Genomic DNA, 27,325 nt, shown 5'->3' with positions numbered 1-27,325 from the left:
CCTTTGGACTATCTACTGCTCCAAGGGTATTCATAAGATGCCTGGCTCCAGTGATAGGCTACTGCAGGATTTTAAGCATACAGATTTTCCCATATGTGGATGACCTTCTGATCCAGGCAGACTGCTGCAGTAACATCCAGACCCATCTCCAGACAGTCATTTCCGTTCTGCAGTCTCTGGGCTTCATAATCAGCCTTCCCAAATCCAGCCCTAAACCCCTTCCAAGACCAGGTCTTCCTGTGGTACAGAATAAGAACAGACATTTTGATGGAATTTCTCCCACCCACCAAAGCGGACAGTCTAAAGGAATACCTGCTGTCTGTCGTACACGCCCCTGCAATGACAGCAAGAGAATACCTCAGACTCCTAGGGTACATGGATTCCACAATCCCCAAGTTGCCACTGGCAAGACTCCATATGAGAAAGCTTCAGTGGTATCTGAGGTCCACATGGACCCAACAGTCCCACCCACTGGACCACACCATTCCCTTCCTGCCATGCTTAAGGAAGGAGATCCTTTGGTGGGTGGATCAAGTCTCTCAGAATCCAGGACTTCCCTTGCAACCCCCAGCCCCAGTACAGGAAATGTACACAGATACTTCAGACCTGGGGTGGGGAGCTGCTGTGGGTGGCTTGAAGGTGGAAGACGCATGGACAGGCCCCTCCAAGAGGAAACACATCAACATCACAGAGATGAAGGCTCTCATCTTTGCTTTGAGGGCCTTCCAACATGTCCCGAAGCAAGGACCCCTAAAATTATTCACGGACAATACTACTATTCTTTGGTATGTGAACAAATGAGGGGAACAAGATCTTACTTGCTATGCAGACTTGCATACCAGGCCTAGGAATTGGCAATCAGGCATGGAGTAACTCTGCAGGCCATCTGTATACCCTCAGCCCAGAACACACAAGCAGACACCCTAAGCAGATTCCATGTCACAATCCCACAAATTGATGTTACACAGGGATGTTTTTCTGGGCAGTCTACACAGGGATGTGTTTCTGGACAGTCCACACATGGGGTACACCACAAATAGACCTGTTTGCTTCCCCTCTAAACAGGGAGCTTCCACAGTTCTGTACCAGGACTCCCAGCCCCCTAGTAAGGGCAACAGATGCCTTTTCTATCTCTTGGGAGAGGATGTTTCTGTATGCTTTCCCCCTTCCCACTCCTACAGAGTCCTGATGAAAATTCAACAAAACAAACCAAACTTCTTGCTGGTGACCCCCTTTTGGCTAAGGCAGCACTGGTTCCCCCTCCTTCTGCATTTAGTCAGGGGAAATCATCACAAGTTACCACACAGAGTGGACCTTCTTACACAGGACAAGGGATTCCTGATCCATCCCCACCTGGAATCTCTGAACCTAACCTTGTGGGTGAGAGAGTTTTGATCCCTTTCAGGCACCTTTATTCTGAGGATGTGCTAAATGTCCTGCAGGAGGCCAGGAAACCCAATACTAGGAGATCCTATCTGTCCAAGTGGAAAAGGTTTTCCATTTGATGTCTAAAAAGACAGCTAGACCCATTTCAAGTAGGGATCCCCTGGTACTGTCTTTTCTGTGTGATGTGTTGCAGGCAAGGTTGGCATATTCCTCTGTAAAGACCCACCTTGCTGCTATTTCTGCATGTCTGCTTTTAGAACCACCACTTGCTTCTAGCCTTCAAGTGAAGTTATTTATAAAAGGAGTTCTACACCTGAGACCATCCAGGAGGCCAGTTCCACCACCCTAGGACCTGAACTATGTGTTGGAGAAGCTCGCTGTTGCCCCATTTGAGCCAGCAGCTACAGCCTCACTAAAGTATTGCACTTGGAAAACTGTGCTTTTGTTGGCCTTAACTTCAGCTAGTAGAGTCTCAGAGCTCCAGGCCATCATGGTCACACCAACTTTTTTGATCTTCCACAGGGATAGGGTTACCTTACAGATTAACACGTTCTTTATGACTAAGGTAGTCAATGAGTTATCCCTGAAGCATTGTAGCCACCTTTCCACTTTCTTCTCGCAGACCCAAAATGACAGTGAGAGAGTCCTACATTCCCTTGATGTTCACAGACAACTTAGATTCTGCACTGACAATACTAAATCTATTAGAGGATCAATGCAACTGTTTGTCTCCTTTCACCACAGGGCTCTCTGAAAAGCTGTAACTAAACAGACTGCTTCTACATGGATTTCCAAAGCCATCTCCTTTTGTTATGCCTGCCATGGAAAACACAGACTCCAATATTAAGGCCCATTCTACTAGAGCCATGGCCTCCTCTGGAGTTTTATCAAGGGGTTAGACATTGCCTGTATTCTAGAAGCAGCTCCTTGGACATCTGTCCATACCTTCACAAAACATTACAGTCTGGGTCACATCTCCAGAGCGAGAATAGTGTTTGCTAGGGCAGTTCTGCATGGATTTTTGGAAAGTAGTTCTGAACCACTCTCTTCTTCCCTTTGAGCTATGGCACTCACCCAAAGGTTAAGAATACTGCAACATGAGAATAGAAGAACATAGAATAGTTGTGTAAAGTCTTACAATAACCATAGATGTCCTTCATGGATGCATCTGCAGTCATAACAAGTGGGTTGTCCTGTCGTCAGGCAGCCCTGCAGTCGGCCGGATTCCAAAGTCCGGGTCCGGCTTCGGCTGATGTCGCACTCCACCCGACATCATCTCTGTTGGTCTTCGGGTATAAAAGCATCAGCCGACGCCATTTTCCTCAGTCTTTCTTGCCGCATGGCGCCCGAAGCAAAAGCTGTTCGCAAGTGCCGGTCGGTCGGATCCAGAGATTACTTCTACCGAATACTACTTCGAAGACTTCTAAAGCTAAGTACCCGCTGGGGACTCTTTCTTGCCTCAGCCGATGTCAGATAAAGTTAACAATTGTTTAACCTGTGGGAAACAAATACCTCATAAAGATTTCCACTCTTACTGTCTGCCTTGTTTAGGCCCAGCCCACGACGTAGCAGCCTGTTCGGCCTGTGCCTCTTTCAACCGACGAACGCTTAGGCGTCGGTCGGAGTTTGCAGAACAGTTTTTGGTACTGATTTTGCGTACATTATGCCGTCGGATCCTCCGACTACCCAATCAACCAAAACGCAAAGATAAAGACCGACACTCGCGGTCCGCGGTTTCGCCGAAACCACGGTAAAGCAAATCATGAGTGTCTCGGTTTCGCCGAAACCGAGAAAACTGATCAAAGTACAGCTGAACCTATTCTTACAACTGAGGCCCCTGCTACAACTCTTGAATCGACCTCAGAAATTTTACCCACTACGGTGGTTGACTTATCAGACACCATCCCCTTGGATGTCTCTACCCCAGCACGTGGTGCTGCTAGGCCTCCAGCAGCCATGTCCATTAAGGCCTTCGCCAGGGCTAAAGCAGCCAAGACTACTAAAACAGTGCCTGTTAAACCCCCACATCCAGGCCCTCTTCTAGTTCTCAAATGCTTTCTTTGGCAGAAGATTTAATTTCTTTAATTAGAGGATCTCAATCTCACCCAGACAGGGCCTCTCAGCCCCCAGAGAAGAGACCTAGGGCAGAGCCCCCTGAGCCAGTGTCTTCTGATGACTCTGCTGATGAATCAGACATAACTGACCAGCCAGAGGCTCCCTTCTCCAATTTTGAAGATTCTGATGCTGAAGAATCCATTCCAGCTGCTTCCCCACCAGAAGAATTCTCCTTTGGGGAACCTTGCATGCCATGCGAGAACAGTTCCAATGGCAGCAACAGGATTTTTCAGACTCCAGAAAAGACTTAGGACCTTTCTGCACCTCCCACAGCACAGGCCCTTAGCTATACCTCCTGTTCTCTCTGTGGTGGATGATGCTTTCAATGATGTTTGCTCCGCTCCAGATTCTTTACCCCAGCCCCTGCCAAACCAGACAGATTTTACAGGGTGCCAGATACTCATCACCACCTTTACAAGGCCCCACTTGCAGACCCAGAAACTATATCCCAGGGTCCCAAGGCAGTAGCCATGACCACAGCTAAAAACCCTATGCCTTCTGAAAGGGAAGCAAGGACAATAGACAGGTGGGGTAAAAGGTCTACACTTCAGCTACTCTTTCAGCTAGAGCTTTAAACTGTCAGTTTCACATGATACAATACCAAGAGTTTATGCTTGATCAGTTAACTAAAAACTAACCACTGATGAATCTCTTGATAAGAAATATGTATTAGAGATGGTAAATAACATACAACAGGTTAGCAACCATTCCTTAAAATGTGGCTATGATGCACTGGAGGCTTTATTTAGATCAGCCATGACAGGCACAGTGATAAGAAGGCATGCATGGCTAAAGGAACAAGCTTTACCGGATCATGTTAAAGCTAAGTTGCTAGATGCTCCTATGGACAAGACAAGTTTGTTTGGTACACCTGCCCAGCAGGTTATGAAGAAAATGGAAGAAAAGGCAAAATCTGTTCAAACTGTTAAAGATTTCTTGCAGGTTCAACCCCCAAGGTTTAGCAGGAACTGGCCTGCCAAAAATTGGTCCTTTCCAGACTCCACAAAATTTCAAAGGGGCAGGAATAGACGTCCCAGAGGCAGAAATCAATCCAGAGGAGGTGCCTACAGAGGACGACAGTGGCAAGGTAACAACAGAGGCACAGACACAGCCACTGCCACTACATCAGCACAACCACAGTGACTTAATCCTAAATCCGCCTACCAGGGAACAAATAGCAGCTCCTCTAGGCGGAAAGTTAACCTTATTTTCAAAGAACTGGCACTACATAACAAAAGACAAGTGGATTTTACAAACCATAGATCAAGGTTACCGGTTTCACTTCCACACTTTACCAGTCAAAAGAGGAATGCCAAATCTACCTCCAAATCAAAAAACAGAGGCTCTACGCCAGATAATGGAGTTAGCAAACATGAGAGCTGTGGAAAGAGTGCCAACAGCAGAACAAGGAAAGGGGTTCTATTCCAGACTATTCCTAGTTCCAAGAAAGGAAAAAGTTGGAGACCAATTCTCGACCTGTCCACCTTAAATACATACATCATTGTCCCAAAATTCAAAATGCTGACCCTACAGCAACTTCTTCCCATGCTGGGCAAGGAGTCTTGGCTGGTAACTCTAGATCTCAAGGAGGCATACCTGCACGTCCCCATTCGACCAATCTGCAGAAGATACCTCAGATTTCTTGCAGGATCAGAGCACTATCAATTCTCAGCATTGCCCTTTGGCTTATCTACTGCGCCCAGAGTATTCACAAAATGCCTGGCATCAGTAATCGCCCATTGCAGACTACAGGAATTCAAATTTACCCATACCTGGACGACTGCCTGCTACAAGGGGACAACAAAAGCAAGCTGACAACAGATTTACAAAGGGTCATTTACTTGCTACAAGGACTGGGATACACAGTCAATTTACAAAAGTCAAGGCTGATACCATCCCAAACAAGGACATTCTTGGGCGGAATTGGACACAGTACAACAAATGGCATTCCTGACTACAGAAAAACAAAAAGAACTTCCCCTTTACTTCTTGGCACTAACAAAACTGAACAAGTTAACAGCCAGAAAAGTTCTGCAGGCCTTGGGCTTCATGGCATCATGCATAATCTTGGTCCCATTTGCCAGACTACATATGAGGAAACTACAGTGGTACCTAAAGAATTTATGGTCCCAACACAGACACAGTCTAGAAACAGAAATCCCACTAATTCCATGCTTAAAACAGGAGTTCCTATGGTGGGCTCAGGCATGCCAGTCAAACCCAGGCCTACCCTTTCGCAGATGTCAACCAAGCCAGACCATCACAACAGACGCTTCAGACCTAGGATGGGGGGCCCACATGCTGGACAAATGCGTGCAAGGATTGTGGACACAGGATCAACTTCACCTGCACATCAATCTAAAAGAAATGCTGGCAGTAAAACTGGCAATCCAAAAGTTCAAACCATTTCTCAAAGAGGGCCAGTTGATGATACGGACAGACAACACCACAGTCATGTGGTACATCAACAAACAGGGAGGCACTCATTCATACCCCCTATGCAGAATGACCTTGGAGCTGTGGACCCTGGCACTCAGCTACAACATTCAGTTACAGGCAATATTTGTACCGGGAAAGACAATACTCTAGCAGACATATTAAGCAGAACCACTCGATGCCCACGAATGGAAGCTGCACCCGGACATCTTCAAGACCATCTCAAAGAAATGGGGAATGCCACAGATAGACCTATTCGCATCACCTCTCAATCACCAGCTCAAAAATTCTGCACAAGGACATTCCACCCACTAGCATGGAAAGTGGACTCACTCTCCTTCAACTGGAAAGGCCTAACAGCATATGCATTCCCACCTCTTCCTTTGATACACAAGGTACTACTAAAAATCAAGGAAGAACGTCCAAGGATAATCCTGATAGCTCCAAACTGGCCAAGACAACACTGGTACCCACTACTGAAGAGCATGTCTCGAAACAATATGTGGCCAATACCCCTGATGCCTTTGATGTTAACTCAGAACAACTACAGCATCATACATCCAAACCTAAAAACGCTGCAACTGACTGCATGGAACATCACATAGCAGCAGCTAATCCAGAACTTTCCCAAAGAGTTAAAGACATTATTCTTGAAGCACGCAGACCTTCAACAAGAAGGAATTATGCTGGAAAATGGAAAAGGTTTGTCATTTGGAGTACGGAAAGAGGAAAAGATGTGTCAAACATGGATATGCCTAACATTCTGGAGTATCTGGCCGAACTTCTTCATTCAGGCCTGTCCTACTCCTCCATCAAGATACATGCATCAGCTATTTCAGCAGAATACAGCTTTGATCCACCTGTTTTTTCGCACCCTTTGCTCAGGCAGTTCCTCAGAGGAATCAAGAATGTAAAACCTCCAAGGAAACCACCATTACCAGCTTGGGATTTAAACTTTGTGCTAGAAAAGTTGACACTATCACCCTTTGAACCAGCAGCAACAGCAGACCTACAACACCTGTCATGGAAAACTGCTTTCCTACTGGCAATTACTTCAGCAAGGAGGGTTTCAGAACTACAGGCCTTAATGGCAGTGCAACCCTTCCTAATCTTCCACCAAGATAGAGTGTCCATGAGGACTAATCCTACATTTATGCCCAAGGTGGTATCCAGAGTGTCTTTAAACCAGGCAATCCACCTACCTACCTTCTTTCCCAACCCACAAAACAGAGGGAAAGAATACTGCATACCTTGGATGTACATAGACAGCTACGCTACTACTTGGACAGAACAAAAATAGCAGAAAGACTGACCAACTTTTGTAGCCTATGCAACAGGAAGGGAAGGAAAAGCTATTTCCAAACAGACAATCTCCAAATGGATAGGAAATTGCATACGATACTGTTACTCCTTCCATGGAAAACCAATTCCACAGAACATAAGACCTCATTCTACAAGGGCAACAGCCACTACCACAGCCTTCTTACGAGGAGTGGCAACCAAAGACATTATTGAGGCGGCTACTTGGACCTCCGTGCATACATTTGCCAAGCATTATAATTTGCCTCTATATTCCAGATCCCGAGCAGGGTTTGCCACTGCTGTACTGCAAGGGATCCTAAACACACCATAATCTACTTTTATCCTCCTCCCTAGTTGGCTATGGTATTCTACCCACTTGTTATGACTGCAGATGCATCCATGAAGGACATAGTACAGTTTTGTACCTACCATAAATGTAGATGTCCGAACTGGATAGCATCTGCAGTCAGGATTACCTCCCTCCTTCCCTCTGTGGTACTCCTAGGGTGTTTACCCTCCTAATAGCTAGCTGTTGGGGGGGAGTCTTTTATGGTGTATTTGTTTGTATATATGTACATATATGCTTATTGTTGTGTTTACCTCTATCTATTTGGAAACATTGGCATCTATCCAAATTTTAGCCTGCAAGAGGGCTACTGGCATCTGGGGCAAGAAACACTGAGGAAAATGGCGTCGGCTGATGCTTTTATACCCGAAGACCAACAGAGATGACGTCGGGTGGAGTGCGACATCAGCCGAAGCCGGACCCGGACTTTGGAATCCGGCCGACTGCAGGGCTGCCTGACGACAGGACAACCCACTTGTTATGACTGCAGATGCTATCCAGTTCGGACATCTACATTTATGGTAGGTACAAAACTGTACTATATCCTTCTCTTCTATGTTGCAGTATTCTATATCACCCTCCTACCCCCTGTTCAAAAGAAAATTTGGGCTTTGCTGGATGATTGAAGACTTGTGCAACTATCCTGGGACTAGGCTCCGACTGGGGCTCTCATTTCTGAGGAAGGTACATGCAGACGTCACTTTTATGGCCCACGTTTCCTACAGCCAACATAGGATGTCCCATGTACCTTGCAGTGACTAAAGTTTTGTATACTATAATGTTCTTCCGAAGATTAAAGACTTTAAGTAGAGTACCTGCTTTGTCGACCCTTACAAGTTTAACAGTGTCAAAAAAGTCCAATATTTCCATGTTTTCTCATTCCATCATATTTCACAAATATAATAGATGTACTGTAATCCCGCATATATTAATTGATTTCAGAGTTGCTGGTTTTCATCCTGCTCCATCTGACAGATCCTGTCACTAGTTCATTTCCAACTTGCTCTTGATTCTTATAATCAGTTCCTGTGCTTTTTTTTTCTCTCTCTCTCTCAAGCATTTTCCTCTGAAACATTGGAAAAGGTTTCACTGGCATAGTCTGTCTATGAGGTTTATTAACAGAAGATTAAGAAGCAGAATCCCCTTCTGTTTGATAGTTCACTTTTTCATGGACACACTTTTGTATTTCTTCCTTAGCATGCTATGCACCAAAAAATGACTTTAAACCTCCAGGAAAAAGTATTCTGAAGAAAGCTGGATGCAGCAGCTTAAATCTCACGCCTGCTTTTCAACATTCCGTGATTGCTGGAATAAATTTACTTCCCATCTGCCTGGTGTACAGTGAGTAATTATTTTCTACAAACACTCTATCTCCAACTTTTAGTACTTTGTCCTTCTGCCACAGCTTTGTTAGAATCAGTTCTTTTTGTTGATAGGATTGCATCTTTACTATTAAAGGTCTTGGCTGCTTTCTCATGTCCAGGTTAGGAGCCTATACATGATGTGCCCTTTCAGTTAGCAACTCTTGCTGTGGAATACCAGTCCAGTTGTTTATTTGTGCCTTCATAAAGTTAACACAGTCTGTTCTTTTCTAGTGTCTCTGATCCAGCAGAAAATCTCAGATTTTCCCCATGTGCTCTGCCCACTAATTCTACCATTTTTGAAACATCTCTTCTTGAGCAGTGTCATACTCAGGCAGCCTTTTCTTAATTTCGATCTCTGATTTTTGTAGTTTATCAACTCATCTGAGTATCTGTTTAAATCTTCTTTCATTTTTTCCAGTCTTTTTGTTATTTGAGTTGATATACTCTTTCAGTGCTTTGTTTATTTTAATCAACTGAGCACATTTGACTTTTTCCTCTAGATTACTGAAAGTCATGTTTTGCACCAAAGCTGGAACTTGAACTGCTTTTTGCTGAACAGCTCGCAGGATTCTTCCCAGCCAGTGTTTTCTCCCCCCTTTTATGATTGATTCTCTTTTGGGTTCTCTGAATTTCTTCTTTGCTGGCATCCAGTCAATGTACTTACTAACCAGTAAGTGAAATTTATCCAAAAAGACAAATACACTGGCTCTTTCAGAGTTTCTGTTTTCACACTGGGAAAGCTGAAGTTAAGCTGTTAGTCAGTGTGCAGCCATCTTGGATGTCAGCCACTTGTATTTTTTAAGAGATTTTTGAATCGTAACCTCTTTTACATTAAACTTTGATTCAGACAATGCCACACTAAGTAACTTAATATTGCCCTGCTAAACTCTCCCATTATTAGAAATTGCATTTCTGATGGTAGCCAAGTCCATGCCTTAAGACAGTTTCCTGCTATGTTGTATAAAAGGGATGCTGAAAAATGAAGTGCCTTTTGAATTCAGCAGAGCAGATTTACTAGTCAAATATTATGAAAGAAATGGGTCAGACTCTGATGGCTATAGATGTCCTGTTTCATGGGAGCTGGCAGTCCACACTACCCAGAGGAAAAATCATAACCCTAAGAGTCTGGTTCTTCCAAGAACCTCTAAGGAGTTCACAGTCCGCTCCAGGATCGATCACAGTAGTGCTGACTCTTTGCCTGTCACCCACTAGAAGCAGTTAGAAGATGGCAGCCCCTCCATGTATGACCGTGAAGATAGATCTCCAGGAATACGTGGGTCAGTGGTAACTGAAGGTTACACAGTCCACCCTTTTTTAATCATTTTTGTATCCCATTTTTACCACAATGCTTGATGTCCCATCCCATCAGAGGTGCTTAATAAGTAGGAAGGTGCTCAAGCTTTTCATCAAAAGAGCCCCCCTTGAGGTCCATGTGGAGTAAAATGGACTAATGTATTTCTCCAAGCTGTTTTTAGTGCCTCAAAAAAATAAAGAATCTTAAGCCCATCTTAGATGCCTGTGACCTAAAAATATGTCTACAAGGAGTCCTTTCAGATGGCCACTCTGCAGTGGTCATCTCATGTCTCTGCAGATGAGATTGGATGTGTTGTTAGGGCATCCAAGATGCCTACCTTTACACTAAGATTGCCAGAGTCTAGGAGGGCTCTCTACTTAACAACACTTCAGCTCTCTTCTTCACCGTGTTCATTTGTACAGGTTATACTGCTCTCATATAGCTAAAAGGTAAGATTTTCCATCCTTCAAGTAGGAATTCCTTTTGTGATTTTTTTTAAACATTAATGTGTCTGTTCTGATTTGAGTTGGGGTTGGGACAGGATAACAGACATTCAGGGCTAGAATTCCTGGAAACCGCAGAAGTCTCTTGTCCATGTCCCTTTTGAAACATAGTGTGAGTTCTGAATGGCAATTTTGAGTATTTTGAACTCACTAAAACTTAAAAATCGTATCTTTTCAGGGAAGGCTTCATCTCTAAAACCTCTGTTGTTTATGTACGTTAATTCCAAGATTGCTGCACCTTGGAATAGGATGGAGTACTCTTAAGATACTGCAGCTTTGCACTTAATACATTTTACCTATTATCAGTATTTCAATCTTAACATTCTAAGGATCACCATTTCAGCCATCAGACTAATGACAGAGACCTTTTTTCCACAACAAGCCTTTCAAAACGCATATTTTCTCCACAAGCATTTCAGGACCATCTTCCCAAAGGCATTGTCTGTCTAGTCTAACAACTTTGCAGGAGTCTGGTACATCACTAAACACAGAGGACACTTTGTTGTCTCCTGTGTGGGAAGGTCATGTTGATGTGGTAGTAGGTGATAAAGTCAGAATGTTTCTTAATAGTGTCTTTCATTACCACAGTAGCCAAATTTCTAGACAGTAGGTTAAGCTGTTGCCTCCTTATGTCTCATAAATGGTCACTCAACTGACCAGTAGAATCTCTCAATACTGGGACTTCCCAGCATGTCACCTGTTTGCCTTCCCAGCCAATACCATGTGCTGACGGTCCTTTTTTCTTTTCCCTCTTTGAGGAGCTTAAACAAGGGATGCCTTACCCAGCCAGGACCAGATGGCCTCCTGTAGGTTTTACCTTCTTTTCTGTAATGATAGAATTCAACAAGAAAGACAGACTGCAGAAGACCAAAGTTATTGATTGCACACACTTGCAAAACTTAGCTTTCTCTTCTTCAGCATTGTCTTTCTTTGGGTTTCCTGAGGCTCCTTCCTGTTTAGATGTTACTGTCTCAACCTTATGGGAAAGCTTGCCAAGACCTACATGCCCTGAAACTGCACTTGTGGTTCCTGCAGTTCCATGGACAGCAAAACTGTATAATTTAGTTGACCTAGAGACCACCTGCTTGGAAGACATACAGTGAAAAGTGGACTAGATTTTTTTTTTTTATTTGGGCAACTAATAGAGTGACTAGACTGTTTCTTGGTTGACTGTGTTTCTGAGCTCTTGTGCTGGATGTCAGAAGTCTCTGATTCCAGTCTCAGCTGTTCCACTATAATGGTGCATCTGGTTCCTATCTTTAACTGTCACACAGGGCAATATTCTGCTTGTGTTGTATCTGTGAAGGTATGCAAGTCTTTTTCACAAGGCATTTTTCCAACTCAGGCCAACACAGAGAAATGTCATTCCACAAGCTCCCCTTGAGCTTGAAAATCCATCCAGTTTATTTTATTTTATTTTTTTTATACTGGAAAACTCTTTTCCTTAATCATCATCCCATCTACCGGGGTAATTTCAGAGCTCCAGGAACTTTCTTTCAAATGTCCATCCTTGTTTTTGCATAGAGAGAAGATAACTCTTAGTAGTAGAGTGTCCTTTATGCCCAAGGCTGCTACAGAAATACATTTAAATGTATTCATCCTTTTTGCTATATAAGCAGATTTAATCTTATCAGTTGCTGTTTTTCTTCCCAGCTTTTCCATCCAAGGTGAGTATATAATTCATTGCATGGACATCAGAGAGTTTAGGTGCTATGTGGACAGCACTAAATTGTCAAGGAAGGATTATTAACTTTTTTATCCTTTTACCAAAATCTTGTTGGGTAAAAGGATTATACATACTCTAGTCATATGGATAGATGTGTGCATTTCTTTCTGTTAAAACTAATGTGGAAGAATTCTTCCAGTCAGCCATAAGTCTCATTCAGCTAGAGCACTGACCACTTCCACAGCCTTGTTCTGTAACTTCACTTTATATATTTCTGTTGCAGTAACCTGGTCTTCTGTCTTTCAGTGATGTCTTAGAAGCAGCCAGTCCCATCAGAGACATGTTCCCTTGAAGTGGCCACTCTGCAGGGTTAACTGTGGACCGCTTCTTATTAGCACAGAAGTTAAAAAGCCATGGACCTCATCTTATTAGCACAGCCGTTAAAGGTGCTTACTGTAATGGTAAAATCTGTTAGAAGGCGGTCCATCTTGTTTAACATAATCTCCCTCTCCCCCGAACACCTTTCTATCTTTCCCTTGCCTTCCTTTGTCTTTCCTGTGTAATTGGCCTCACTTTTTTGCTATGCACAGAACTCGAGAGAGGTGGTGCTATGATGCATTTTGGGAAGGGAGTGGAATGAAAGGCAGCCGGGGAAAAATGTCATCTGCTGGGCAGTTTTAACTAATAATTACAGTTCTGACATTATGGTAAGTGCTCATACCTTTTTATTTTCGCACACTCTCCACAGTAAAGCTTACTCACATTGCAGTAAGCACAGGCATACAAACCTAATTAACACACTAACTTCATAGCATATATTACAGACACTCACCCATACCCATTTTTCATACTCTGGCCACAGAAAAAATGCACCCACACAGAACACACAAAGCATTTTAGATGGTAGTGGCCAGTCTCCTGTTTGCCCCTGTTTTTATATGACAGCTCCATGGACACAATAACTTGTGGCAAAATGGCATGGTAACAGTCTATAAATATACTCAGTGCCAAGTAAAGATTCACAGGGTTCATATTACTATTACGTTGTCGAAAGAGAACAGTTTTGAATGCTCAGAAGAGCGAAACGGCCGAATATCGAAACTTTTATTGTGGGGGGCTGTGCCCCCCATCCCCCCCACTAAATATATATACCAACTCCGAGATCGCACTACATTGAGGAAAGGGCAAATATTCCAATCTTCACTGTACTGCGATCCCGCCATCCGAACATCGACATCCGCCGGTTTTGCTCTTCTGTGCGTCCGACATTGTTGTATTTCGACAACGTAATAGGAACCCGATTCACAGAAGTTGAAGCCATAGTTAATATAATTTTTTTTTTTTTTTCATGATTTCACATAATATATTGTGATGAACCACACACCTTCCTGAATTTTGGCCTTGTTTTGTTAATACAACAAATGTTTCAGTGATTCATCATTCTTATTTGATGTCAGTGTTTTTCCAAGTTATACCAAAATTACAACAACTTTTAGATTTTATGTTTTTCAAGTGAAAACGTCATCTGTGCAGATGGTAAAATTAATTATGGCAGAAATAACGACTATTTATGCAATCTCTGTATGAATTTGGCAGAACAGTATATTTGTTGTCAGTAGCTAAACCTGTGTTTTAAGAAAAAATATTTTTGCTGTATTACTAATTGAAGGCAAAACCACATTAATTGGTAAATAGGTTTCATAATTGTCCCCTTGATGCATTGTAGTGAAACTAACATTGCTTTACAGGCTGATTTAGCTTATTATCCTGCTATATGTTCCTTCAGTTTTTGAAAAGCCAAACAGTAAAAATGTGAAAGAAACATAGTGCAGTTATGTTATCTCCAAATTTAGATTTGTTTTATATACTCAAATTGTTGGATGCATTAACTTTTATGTGCTTTCTTCTTTAGGCTTACCTTGACCATTTCAGCAGATCATTACATTATGAATATGCTTCAAAAGGCATCTTTGTTCAAAGTTTAATGCCGTTTGATGTGGCTTCACACAGGACAGCAGCTTTTGATGACAGTCACTCATGGCTGGTGCCCTCAGCCAGGACATATGCACGATGTGCAGTTTCGACTCTTGGACTTTCCAACAGGACTACAGGCTATTGGTCCCACACACTCCAGGTAGAGAATACTTTTACCTCTGTAATCATTTAACTTTGTTGTATTCTTAACTAGTTACAGATAAATACAGACAGATAATACCTTGGTCTTTCGGTTCTTCAAAACTTTAATTGTGTAAACTGCATACAGTGTTTACTGTTTAATCCCTGCACCTTGTCAATTATACACAACTTTGATCTTACTCTGAGAGGACCTTTGCAATGTGTTTATACTAAGGAACAACTTCTCTTGCCCTGTTTTGTTGTTCTTCAGATTTCCATGTGATGCCAGTGCTGAGGAAGGTAATGCCCTTTGGCACACACTGATATCTTGTCAACATTGTTAGAGTGCATATCTTCTGAGATCTTGACTTTGTTAGAGGGAAAACCTTAAGTGATGGATGTTATGTGATCCTATCTCGCCTACATTCTGACTGATGGGTTCGGAGCCGATCCCTCGGCTCCGACTCGGCACGCTTATGCCAAAGAGCGAAGTCTCTTATTGGCTGAGCTTACTATATCCCAGGATGCACCACTACCAGTCCCCCAGATCTCGTTTGCCGCTAACTAGCGAAGACGTGGTCTCGAGCTGGCTGAGCTAAGTAGTGGGTTTTTTCACTAACTTTCTGTCAGGAATTTGCTAATTTCTAAACAAAAAGCTGTTTTAACGGCTACTCTGTTGTTGTGTGTGTGTTTGACAATTTTTTCTGTGGAAAATTGTGTGTGATTGATACTTGTTCTAGTTACAGGCTCCCTCGGTCTATAGGGCCTTCCTACTGGTTAATTCCCTTTAAAACAACCTTAGGGTTTATTTATTCTTTGTTTCCTTATACGGTGGTTGACTGTTGTTCATTTTGGTTTTGTGTGAACGGCAAGTTAATCTTGACTTAAAATAAAGTTGCCTGTGAGAAAGTACTTGTTTTTTGCTTATAATGTCTCAAGCACCTAGGCCTTCGGGCTTCAAAAAGTGCACTAAATGTAACTTTAAGATGTCTATCACGGATGACCATTCTCTGTGTGTATATTGTTTGGGCGCCAAACATTTGCAGGAGTCCTGCAGCGTGTGTCACGCTTTTTCCTCGAGGGTCCTCCAAGAGAGGAAAAATAAGCTTATATTAAAAGGCCTTATAAAACCCTCTTTTGAGGAAGCTTTAGCATCCTCTCCTTCTCCTGCTAAAAAGAAAAGGGCGTCGGCTCCGACCAGTCCGTCGGATCCGACCGCCAAAAGACATAGGCAGGCTTCTCCTTCAGCTCCAAGGACTTCGGAGCCGAGGGCGGAACGGTCTGCCTCGATGCCACCAGTCTCGACTCCTCTGGCTTCGGAGCCGATGGCTGGGGCATCGAGAGGCGGGTCATCTTCGTCGGCTCCACTGGTCTCGGAGCCGATGAAGATTGTCCGCTCAGACACTTCCTCCTCGGCGCCTAAGTCCTCCTCAGCACCGATGGAAACTAGTTTGGGTATTCCTTCGGTGCCGATAGTCATCGAGTCGCCTCGGAGCCGGTCCCCTAGCCCCTTGGGGCCGTTGGAGAGGCCATCTCGAACCCGTTCAGTATCCTCTAGGTCATCGAGGATGTCAGATTCGGACATAGACAGGGTGCTCCAAAGACTGTTCCAGTCCCCAGTCTTTCAAAAATTTGTTTCGGCTCCGACCCAGTTGGCTTCGGAGCCGACAGCCCATGCCCATGTCATTGCCATTCCTCCTCCAACTGCTTCGGCTCCGTCGGAGCAGGTGCTGTTGGAGCCGGTGGAAGTCTTAGGATCGGCTCCGACCCTTACTCCAACCCCGGCCTTCGGGTCCGAGTTTGGCACACGGACTTCTTCGGCTGGACCCGGGGGTGACGTTTCGGGACCTATGCTGTCGGTTCCGAGCCTCCCTCTCGGTGCTTCGGCTGCGGGACTTCCGTCTGCTATCATGGCTCCGGGGACAGGACACTCCCAGGATTCTGGGGGTCCGGCTTTCAGAGCTATGAGGAGTGCCTTGGCCAAGTCTTCTTCGGCCATCTCTCCGGCTTTACCGGCACCTTCCCTGGGCGTAGAGACTGGGTCTTTGGCAGTTCCCCTGTCCTTAGGCAGCGGAGCCCGGGCCTGAGGTTACCCCCACTGGGGTTCCCTCCTCCTGAGGGTTCTTCTGAGTTGTCTTCAGAGGAGCCCCAAGGAAGAGATCGTGCAAGAGGAAGCACGTGGACTCCCCGAGTCTCTTACATCGGACACTGATCTTGATGATGCAGAGGGGTCCCCAAAGTCGCCCCTCGGATGATGTCTCATTTGCAGACATTTTAGAGATCCTCAAACAACGAGGCGGCTGGATATCCAAACCCCCCTCTGCTGATGAGTCAGTGCTTCTCAAGGCCTTTGGGGCTCAGCCCTCCACCTCCTGGGTGTCTCCGCCCTTCAACGAGCTCCTGGATTTGGTTTGTCGGAGGGCGTGGGAACATCCAGATACCGTGGAACCAGTGCCTTCTCGTCCTAACAAATTTTTGTCTGCCCCCCCCCGAGAAGGAGTTCCTGACTAAAGGCGTGGCTGTAGATGCCATGGTGGTGGCATCTGCTACACAACAGGACGTGGCAGAGGCTTCAACGTCCGTCCATCCTCCTAATAAGGAGTCTAGGAGCATGGACGCACGGAAGCGCACCCTGACTTCAGCGGCCTTTACTTTAAGGTCCCTGAATTATTTGGCACATTTTACCAGGCTACAGAGGGATCTGGTCAAGGAGCTGTCAGATTCCCTCTCGGTAACCTACCTGAGCAGCTAGCCCAGTCGGTTAGCTCTCAGTTGGCTATCCTTACTTCAATTTCTAACTCGTCCATGAGGCTCATTTCATATGCGGCCGAAGGGCGGTAGAGTGGCAGGCACAGGCGTGGCTCACGGAGACAAGCCTGGCTCCGTTGTGTCATTTTGGAGGCCTTCAAGTCTTCCTTCGCCGACGCTCCCTTTGATGGGTCCTCTTTGTTTGGACCTAAGGTTAAAGACACTCTTACCCGCTGTGAGCAAGAGGGAAAAACTTTATCTGCCGTAGGTGCACGTTATTCCACTCCCTTTCGGCCTTATCCCAAGGCTAAAGGAGGAGGGAAGATGTGGTTCCAAATCACGTAAGTTTTTCCTCAACAGCAGGAAGATTCCCCTTCCAGAGGCAGAGGACGGGGAAATTTTTCTGGGAGACGCCGTCCCAGGGGCGGCAGAGGGCCCCACAATTCTGGAGACCGCGAGTCCTTTCATGGCTCTTCAGCCTCCCACACTTCATGAGGGATTGCCCGGCTGTGCTGCTCCGGAGCCAGTCGGGTGCCGTTTTGCCAAGCACCTAAAAGCCTGGGAATCTATCACTCAGGACAGATGGGTGCTTTGGATTATTGCCGGAGGTTACACCATTCCCTTCACACACTCGCCCCCACCGTCCAAAAAGATCCCGGACCCACCACCCAGTCAAAGGGAAATTGCAGCCGCGGAAGCGTCAAAGCTGCTAGGAAAAGGAGTCATCCAACCGGTCCCCACAGACCAGATCGGATCCGGAAATTACTCAAGGTTCTTTTTAGTGCCAAAAAAGACAGGGGACCTGAGACCAATATTGGATCTCAGCAGACTAAACCAATCCGTCACGAAATCCAAATTCTGAATGGTCACGTTACAATCCATTCTCCCATTGTTGGAGAAGGATGTTTGGATGTGCTCCATAGATCTCAAGGACGCCTATTATCACATACCGATACATCGGGCGTCCAGGAAGTATCTGCGCTTCAGCCTGGGAGACAGTCATTTCCAATTTTGTGCACTGCCCTTTGGTCTCAACACAGCCCCCAGGGTGTTCACCAAGTGTTTGGCAGTAGTGACTGCTCACCTGAGGAGTCTTGGATTCCAAGTGTTTCCCTATCTGGACGACTGGCTCCTGATTGCCACCACCAGGCATCTACTAATGGACAACCTCAAAGCCACCATTTCCCTGGGTGCTACCCTGGGAATTACATTCAATTGGTCAAAGTCTGTCTTGCTGCCCTCTCAGCGCATAAGGTTCATAGGAACAGAGATAGACTCAAAATTGATGCACGTCTTTCTTCCTACCGAAAGGATTCAAACTTTACAAGGTCAAGTTCAAGCCCTGCTTTCAAGATCCAAAGCCCCAGCCAGGATGGTCCTGCAACTTTTAGGTTCGATGTCTGCCACGGTTCTCCTAGTTCCTCTGGCAAGATTGCACATGAGGATTCTTCAGTGGCTGTTATCGACTCAATGGTCCTTTCAGAATCTTCCCCTAAATCACCCCATTATGATTACAGAAACGTGCAAACGGGACCTCCGCTGGTGGCTTCAGCCGTCCAATCTGAATCGGGGAAGACCTTTTGTTATCCCTCCGTGGCCACCCTGACGACGGATGCCTCCCAGACAGGGTGGGGGGGGGCATTGTCTGGGCAGGTTAGTTCAGGGTTCCTGGCTTCCAGACGAAACCTTTCTCCACATCAATGTATTGGAGATGAGGGCTGTACTTCTGTCCCTACAGGCCCTCCACAAGTTTCTCCCTCAAGGCATTATCGCTATCCACACAGACAACATGTCGGTGGTCTGGTATCTAAACAAACAAGGAGGGACCAGATCTTACCCCCTTTGCAGAGAGGCCATGAGAGTGTGGGAATGGGCTGTAGCTACCAACCGCTTCTTGGTAGCGACCCACATTCCAGGGAAATCCAATATATTGGCAGACAGATTAAGCAGGACAATTCTCTCTCCTCACGAGTGGTCCCTGAACGAAACAGTAGCAGCTCAGGTTTTCAGAAGATGGGGGACGCCGTGCTGCGACCTGTTTGCAACACCACAAAACACAAAGTGCAAAAGGTTCTTCTCCTTGACTCCACATCAGGGGGAGGCAGCTATGGATGCTCTAGCACAACCTTGGCCAACAGGGCTACTTTATGCTTTTCCTCCGGTTCAACTTCTCCCCAAAGTCATTCAGAAAGCTTCTCAATTGGGGTCCACAATGATACTAATTGCTCCGTACTGGCCTCGTCAGGTATGGTTCCCCTACCTGAAGAAACATGCGGTGGACGATCCTTGGGTTTTGGATCTAACTCCAGATCTGCTAATTCATCAGTCGGGACGACAACACCAGTCCCTTCGCACTTTGAAGTTGACAGCTTGGCTCCTCCACTTCCGACTTTAGTCAGAAATCACACCTTAGACCCGGAAGTTATTCACATTTTATCTTCGGCCCACAAACCCACCACTAAGAAATTGTACCTCAGTAAGTGGAAGAGGTTTGCTATCTGGGCTCAACTCAGGGCTTAGACCCTATCACTGCCCCGATTCCAGAGGTTTTGAAATTTTTAACATCCTTGTTTAATCAAGGATCTTCAGTCTCTACTATTAAAGTCCGACTGGCAGCTATCTCTAAATTTCACGAATCCATGGATCCACCGTTGATGAGCAGCAGATTATGCAAAACTTTCATTAAAGGTGCGGGGCTGTTAAGACCCCCAGTTTTTCATCCTGCGCCTCCGTGGGATCTTGATTTGGTGCTTCGTGCCTTAACATCTTCCCCTTTCGAACCGGCTGCTACATGTGAGTTAAAATATCTGTCTTGGAAAACTGCCTTCTTAGTTGCAATTACCTCTGCATGAAGGGTTTCAGAGCTTCAAGCCCTATCTATCAAATCACCGTACTTGATTTTTCACAAGGATAGAGTATCACTTAGGCCTAACCCATCTTTTGTCCCAAAGGTTTGTTCTAATCTCTGTCTCCAACAATCTCTAGAGCTACCAGTTTTCTTTCCAAAATTCTCCAACGAAGCAGAGTACACTCTCCATAAATTGGATGTTCACAGGCAATTGCGCTTCTATCTAGACAGGACTCAGCAAATTCAGAATCAGACCAGTTGTTTGTGTCCTTTTCAGACAATAAATTGGGTAAAACCATCACAAAAGCTACTATCTCCAAATGGATTAGAGATTGTATAACTCAGGCTTATTCCTCTTCAAATAAGCAACTTACAACATCTATCAAAGCTCACTCTACCAGAGCTATGGCTACTTCTATCGCCTTTCATTCCAAGCTCGCTATTTCTGAGATTTGTGCTGCGGCTACTTGGTCCAACCCGCACACTTTCATTTCCCACTATAAATTGGATGTGGCATCTAAAGGGCGAGCATCATTTGGTTCCACGGTACTCAGGAGTGTTTTCCAGTGAGCCACCCAGGATTCAGGTGCTAGGACGCTGTCCCATCAGTCAGAATGTAGGCGAGATAGATCACATAACATCTTTTAGTTATGTACTCACCATAACTTCAGATGTTTGGGATCCATCTCACATTCCTAATACCCACCCTCCTTCCCCGGCCTTGGAGATCAGAAGAGATTGAACGGTTTTGAGTTCTACTGTTTTATCTTGTTTCATCTGACGATGTTATATAAGCAGTGCGTGCATGTGTGCATGTATGCGGACAAACTAGATCTGGGGGACTGGTAGTGGTGCATCCTGGGATATAGTAAGCTCAGCCAATAAGAGACTTCGCTCTTTGGCATAAGCGTGCCGAGTCGGAGCCGAGGGATCGGCTCCGAACCCATCAGTCAGAATGTAGGCGAGATGGATCCCAAACATCTGAAGTTATGGTGAGTACATAACTAAAAGTTCTCAGTTCTTTGTAAGCACTTGCACTGAGCATCTTTCTTCCTTCACATGAAAACACGCATTTTCATTGCATAAAAAGCATAGGTAATTTAAAGTGCTTACGTGCTGAGCACGTCACTGGTCAGGACTTTCACAGGCATTATCTGTGTTGTCTTAATCTGTAACGTCATTCCTTCAGCCCCCTTCCTGGACAGTGAAGGCTGGACAATTGAGTCCTACCTCACAGTAATTATCTGTGATGAGATGTACTTGCTGCACATAAAGATCAGAATCTCCTGGAATGAACACCAGGCATAAGGCAAACAAACAGAAGATATCAAATGCAGAGATCAGGTGTGAGACTTCGAGCCCTGGCTGCAGCTTGGAATCTGCCACATACGTGGCAATTTTCAAATCCTTGTACATGTCTTCATCCCCTAGTGAGTGGTAAAAAAACACACTTGATGTGTTTAGACATTATGAATGTTAAGTGGAGATGTGATTGTTAGATATTTACACAAGGAAGCAAGATCTAGGCAAAGTTCTCAAATGTTCCTTTGGTTTATTTAGTACCACCTTCCAGATCACTCTCTTTTCATGAGAAGTTTAGGTCTTGATCCATGAAGTAGCATTGAGTAATTTTCTCCATTTGTTTTCCATAGAGCAATGCGTCTGTCATCTATGACAACTCTGTGGTCATCAGTCCAAGCTGAGGCGTCCTCTCCAGAGATGTCTTGAACTTGTCTTGTAGCAGGCCCACCAATTATGCCTCCAGAGTTGACAGGTTTAATGAATTTATTTTCACTGTAATGGAAGTTTACTGAGCATGAGTACAAGACTTCTTGCAACATATATGCATAGGATCAGGTCAGGAAGCTTCTTTTGTAGAATCATCTTCATAGGGGGAACTTCTGTATAGGCATATCCCTTCACATACCCACATACAAGCCTTAGTTATTCAGTCTCTTTGGTACATGTCTCAGCATGTGTTATTTTGCCTTTGCATCAGTTCTGATTCCTCTTCCTGTGTATTTTGAAATTGGAAACCAAATTTCCCTTGGAGGACATTCCAGAGGTACCTGTTGAATTTCCAAGGGTCATAATTGCCATCTTCAGAACTGTGGAATTGCAAACAGCAGTGTGGATGATATAGCCTAATACCAAAATACTGCATCTTGGTGTACTCCTCTTATTCTGAAGTCCAAGAGTGTCGGTGGTGGTGTATATAAATGGCAGTGGTATGGGGGTACAACCCTCCCACATCAGGGGGTGCGAGATGATGAACCCCTACCCTGCAGAAATAAAGATGTAAAACAGAGGTTTGAAATTCACCTTTATTTTCTGATCTCACATTGTATTGGGTCTCATACTTTTGATAGTCAGCATTACTCCAGAAAGAATCCTCTATCCATCTTTGTCTGAATATTCTGTTTACACTGAGCCTGAAAAATCTGAGATTCTTTTTAAAAGCAACAGGGAAAATGACGACCTGTATTCTTTTTTTTTTTTCTTTAGAGGATGCATCCTTTGGGAAGGTTCTTAGGATGATGAAGTATATTATGTACTGGCCTGGGCATATCAGTCATTATCCCTTAGAAGGTTTGGAAAGGTTATTTAAGGTTGTAGCACTATTGGCCTCCACCTTTGGATCCTGTGTGAAACAACATTATCTGTATTATGAAACATTCACTTTTTCTGTCCTTAAGAAAAGTTTCTATTTCTTTGGGGATTATGTAGATTTTCTAGCTGCTATAGAGGAGAATCCTAACATTAATTTTATTGTAATTTGATCTAACCTAGACCTTAGACCATAGGTTCATAGGTTCATACTAGGCTATCTGCCCGAGGGCATTTACAAGCCTAGCCCATCGTTTTGTGGCTTACGCCACCCCTTTAGTATGGGGAACTATACCCATTATTTTGCTGTGCCTCTGTCGAGCAGTGACACTGAGGTAATCCCTGGGGTATATCTGCGATCTCCCATCCATTGGTCAAGATTTCTCTTGAACAAGGCCAGCGAGGTGCTCTGCCTCACATGTACCGGGATTTTGTTCCACAGCATAGGGAGTCTTTGGGTGATGAATCTATCCCTCCAGCACGTCCTATTAATAGCCATGTCGAGGTTTAAGTCTCGCGCCCTTGTGGCTCTGATGGATCTAGATTTCTTGAGGTGAAGCATATTCATCAAATCTGGGTTTGACATGGCCTTGTATGTTAGGCAAAGGTCACCTCTGAGCAAGCGGTGGCGACTGAATAGAGCTGGAGTTCTTTCAGTCGGGCAGCATAGGACAGATTTTGAGACCCTTTATCCTTTTGGTGAGGAACTTTTGTGGCCTCTCCAGCTGCTGCAAGTGTCGGGTCAGATACATTCCGAATGGGGCATTGTACTCAATCATTGGTCTGATGAGTGATGAGTAAAGGGAGACTATGACCTCCCTTGATCTAGATGAGAATCCCTTCATGATAAGGTGGGCAATGTAGAAGGTCTTCCTAACTACTTTAGCTACATGGGTGTCGAATGACAGACTACTATCAACCTGGGTCCCCAGGTCCCTGATAACTTCTTCTGTGCTCAGTGGATTGCCACCTATTTGGTAGCTAGGGTAACCTTGTTTTTCCCGAAGGGTATGACTATGCATTTTTGGCATTTAACTTTAGGCCGTGGCTCTGGCACCAGTTATCCGTTTCTGTGAGACCCTTCTGAAGGATATCTGTGTCAGATGTGTTTTCTACTATGGCCCAGTTTGCAGTCATCTGCAAACTTTGTCAGCCATAACCCTCCTGTGTTTGCTTGTACTTGGAAAAGTAGATGCCAAACAAGAGTGGGCCCAGGACTGAGCCCTGTGGGACACCACTTGTGACAGGCTTTGAGTCTGACATGGCGCCAGCAACTCTGACCCTGTGGGTTCTGTCACTCAGCCAGTTTGCAACCCATCTTGTGATGTATGGGTTAACATTTAAGCTGATGAGTTTTTCAATGATACCCGAGTGGGGTATTGTATCGAAGGCCTTAGCCAGATCGAGGTAGGCTGTATGGACTGCCTTTCCTCATCGATGGCTTTGGTGACTGTTTCAAAAAGTCAACCAAGTTTAAAAGGCATGATCTGCCTTTGACAAAGCCAAACTGGGTTGGATCCAAAGTCTGCAAATTCCTATGTCTTTATTTATGAGGTCCATTATGATCCTCTCCATGGCTTTGCAGATAAGGCTTGTCAAGCTAATGGGCCGGTAATTTCCAGGGTCGGTGGAGGCACCACCTTTGTGAAGTGGGACCACAGTTGCAGTGCGCCACTCCTGGGTGCGTATCCAGAGGTAAGACTTTGATTAAACAGCTGTCCTAGCTGTGGGTTTAATTCCTCATTGAGTTCGTGGAGCACACAGCCGGGGACACCATCAGGTCCCATGGATGCTGTGTTTTTTGCTTTGGAGAGCAGTTCTCACTTGGGCGCTGGAGATGTTTGGGGGGCTGCAATCGTTTGGTATAGATATCTCTCCTTTTGGGGGTGGGGAGAAGTTTGCACTGAACCTGTCAGCCAGTATGTTGGCAATGTCTGTAGGATCAGTAATCTTCACATCATTTTGAACTAGTTCTGAGCATATCTGGGAGTTTCCTCCTAGGTTTCTAACATAGCTAAAGAAGGCCTTATGATTGTCTTTTGAGTCTTTAGCTATTTTTCTCTCGAAATTTGCTTTGGATGATTTTATGAGAGCTCTTAGTTTTTACTTATAGTGATCAAGGGTGTCTTACCTTTTAAGGATTTTGCTCTATCTTGTAGTAGCTTCCTCCTTTTGTTGTAGAGTTTGTTTATGGCTGGGGTCCACCAGACTGGACGCTTGCCTTTGGTACAAAGAGTCTTTGTTTTGCTTGGGATTGCCTTATCCATGCAGTCCTGCAGGTGCTGGTAGAAGGCATTTGTAAGTGATTCAGCGGCTTGACTACTGTTTTCCATGGCTCGGGGCCTTAAAGGAGACCACACTAGTCTTTAGAGGTGTGAAGTCGTCTTAGGAGAAGTTTTTTCCTGTGGTCTTTTTTCTTTCAGGGGGGGGGGGAATGAGGACCTCCAGCGAGATTAGTTTGTGATCTGATCTCACCAGTGAGGGGTATACTTCGGTGTTGAACATTGTGCTCCCATGTTCGTGATGATGAGATCAAGTATGTTATCTCCTCTTGTGGGGATGGTGACTAGTTGTTCCATGGCATTTGAGTTTATGAATTCCAGGAACTTTTGGGCTAGGGTGTTTGGGCTTGAGTAGTGTTCCCAGTCTATATTAGGGTAATTGAAGTCACCTAGTATGATGGTGTTTGGTGATACATTTATCCCCTCTAGTGTTTTCAGGAAGGCCATGTGAGGTTCCTGAGTTTGTGAGGGTGGCCTGTAACATGCTACAATTTGCAGAGCAGTCTTGCCTACGGTTAATTGCACCTGGATGGTCTCCGATGCATCATGCGTTGCCACCAGTCTTGAGGTGTGGGTGTCCTTGATGAATATGGATACCCCCCTCCTTTCTTGGTATTGTCCGGATTTTGGGGCCAGAATGCATGATATGAGGTAAAACCTGATAGCGCTGGGGTGCTCTCAGGAGCCTTGAACCAGGTTTCTGTCACAGCACAGACATCGATGTTCTCCATACTGAGAAGGGCCTCGAGTCGTGCATTTTGAGATTTAGACTTCTGGCATTGAGCAGCATTACCCTTAGTCTTTTTTCCTTTTTCGTGTTCTAGGGTGGTAGGTTTAGAACTTGAGCCTTGCCTAAAAGGCACTATGGGGTGGCAAGAGCCTTTGCCAATATCCGGAATCCCAGGGGTGACAGGTGCAAGCCGTCCCTTGAAACAGCGTGGCTTGTCCAGCATGTCATCCCAGGCAGACAGATACTGGATCCCCTTTGAATGACACCAGTGTTTAAGCCAATTGTTAAAGCTGATCATCTTATCTCTGTATTGTGGCATCATTCTTGGTGAAGGTAGGATACTGCTCAAGGTCAGGGTCATACCTGCCTGGGCTACATAATCAGAGAGCTCCTCAATGTCTCTTTTCATGTAGTCCAAGGAGGTGCGTCTCAGGTCGTTTACACCAGCGTGGACAATGACTGAGTCATATTTGTACCTGCTGTTGAGAGACCTGAGTGCTTGCGTTATGTGGCGGATTCTAGCGCCCGACAGACAGCTTACTGTGACCTTCTCCTTACTCAGTCTGGTGGCGGGACGTCAGTGTGTCTGACTATGGAGTCACCAATGACTAGTGTGTCTGGCATTGTGTTTGGCCTTAAGGGCTGTGACTGTTTGACACTCTGACTGTGAGGTCTATGTGTTGCAGGTGTTGTGTTCTGAGGTGGTGGTTGTTTGGGTGTCTGCTTTGGTGGCCTCTGCTGTTTTGGTAGATTTTTGATCAGAGCCTCAGTATGTCTTTGTGTGTTTATGTGTATGATTTGAGGTTGTAATGGTACTATGTGAGACTGGGTCTATAGTGTGTGTGGTAACCTTCTCCTCCTGACTGGTCTTGCCAGTCCTATGTTGAGAGAGCTCAGCCTCCAGTTTGGCCGTATAGTTGCATCTCTCGCATGTATTTGTGTTTTGTGGGAGGAGGAGAGGGTTGTCTGTGTACATGAGGCAATTGTAACATTGCCTCAATATTCCCAGGTTAACCAGCTGAGCAGGAGAGGACACTGGCAACTGATCCCTCAACATGCTAGAAGGATAGGCAAAAAACTTTAAAAAAGATTCCGGGGATGTGGGTGACCGAGAAATGGGGGTTGCCTTTTTGGGGTACTATCTATGACAAGAGTGCCGTATCAAGGTAATAAGTACTGTAGGAGCAAGTGCTAGGTTTAACAGATAGAGAATAGTCTACTTGGAGTCAAGTAGAGATGATCTTTTAGTTATAGGATCGCTGATTTGATCAGTAGTATAGTTCGAGGAAGGTAGTTTTAAGGGAAAATTTGAAGAGTGGACTTTAGGTAGCCAGAATAGTTTAAACCTGATTAACCAGTGCTGCCCTAGTGTGCAACAGTGGCAGCTCCGCGCTAAATCGCTAATTAGCTAATTAGCTAATTGCCAAAGCGTGCTTTATAGCAGGGGCTGGAAAAGACAGGAAATGACCCAAAATGGCCAATAAACTACAAGTTACTGCTTTAAACCACTCCTCTGAGGACAAACAGGCAGCTCAGTACTCCCTACTCCCACTAGTGAGTAAAGAAACTACCCCTTGACCAAA

The 27,325-nt window shown here is 45.0% G+C and overlaps 1 protein-coding gene across 1 annotated transcript in view; it reads left to right on the top strand.

The window, feature by feature from the left end:
- HSDL1 (hydroxysteroid dehydrogenase like 1) overlaps positions 1–27,325 on the top strand; it is a 327,456-nt gene that overhangs the window by 236,066 nt on the left and 64,065 nt on the right. The window contains exon 4 of the mRNA XM_044081942.1: positions 14,325–14,546. Within this exon, the coding sequence (XP_043937877.1) occupies positions 14,325–14,546 (222 nt within the window). The remainder of the gene's footprint in view (positions 1–14,324; positions 14,547–27,325) is intronic.

Source organism: Protopterus annectens, chromosome 8.part1 (genome assembly GCF_019279795.1).
Source record: "Protopterus annectens isolate FY-2018-M chromosome 8.part1, PAN1.0, whole genome shotgun sequence".
NCBI classification, from domain to species: Eukaryota; Metazoa; Chordata; order Ceratodontiformes; family Protopteridae; genus Protopterus; species Protopterus annectens.
The sequence above is the reverse complement of the archived record's forward strand: the minus strand, read 5'-3'. Positions and strand labels throughout refer to the sequence as shown.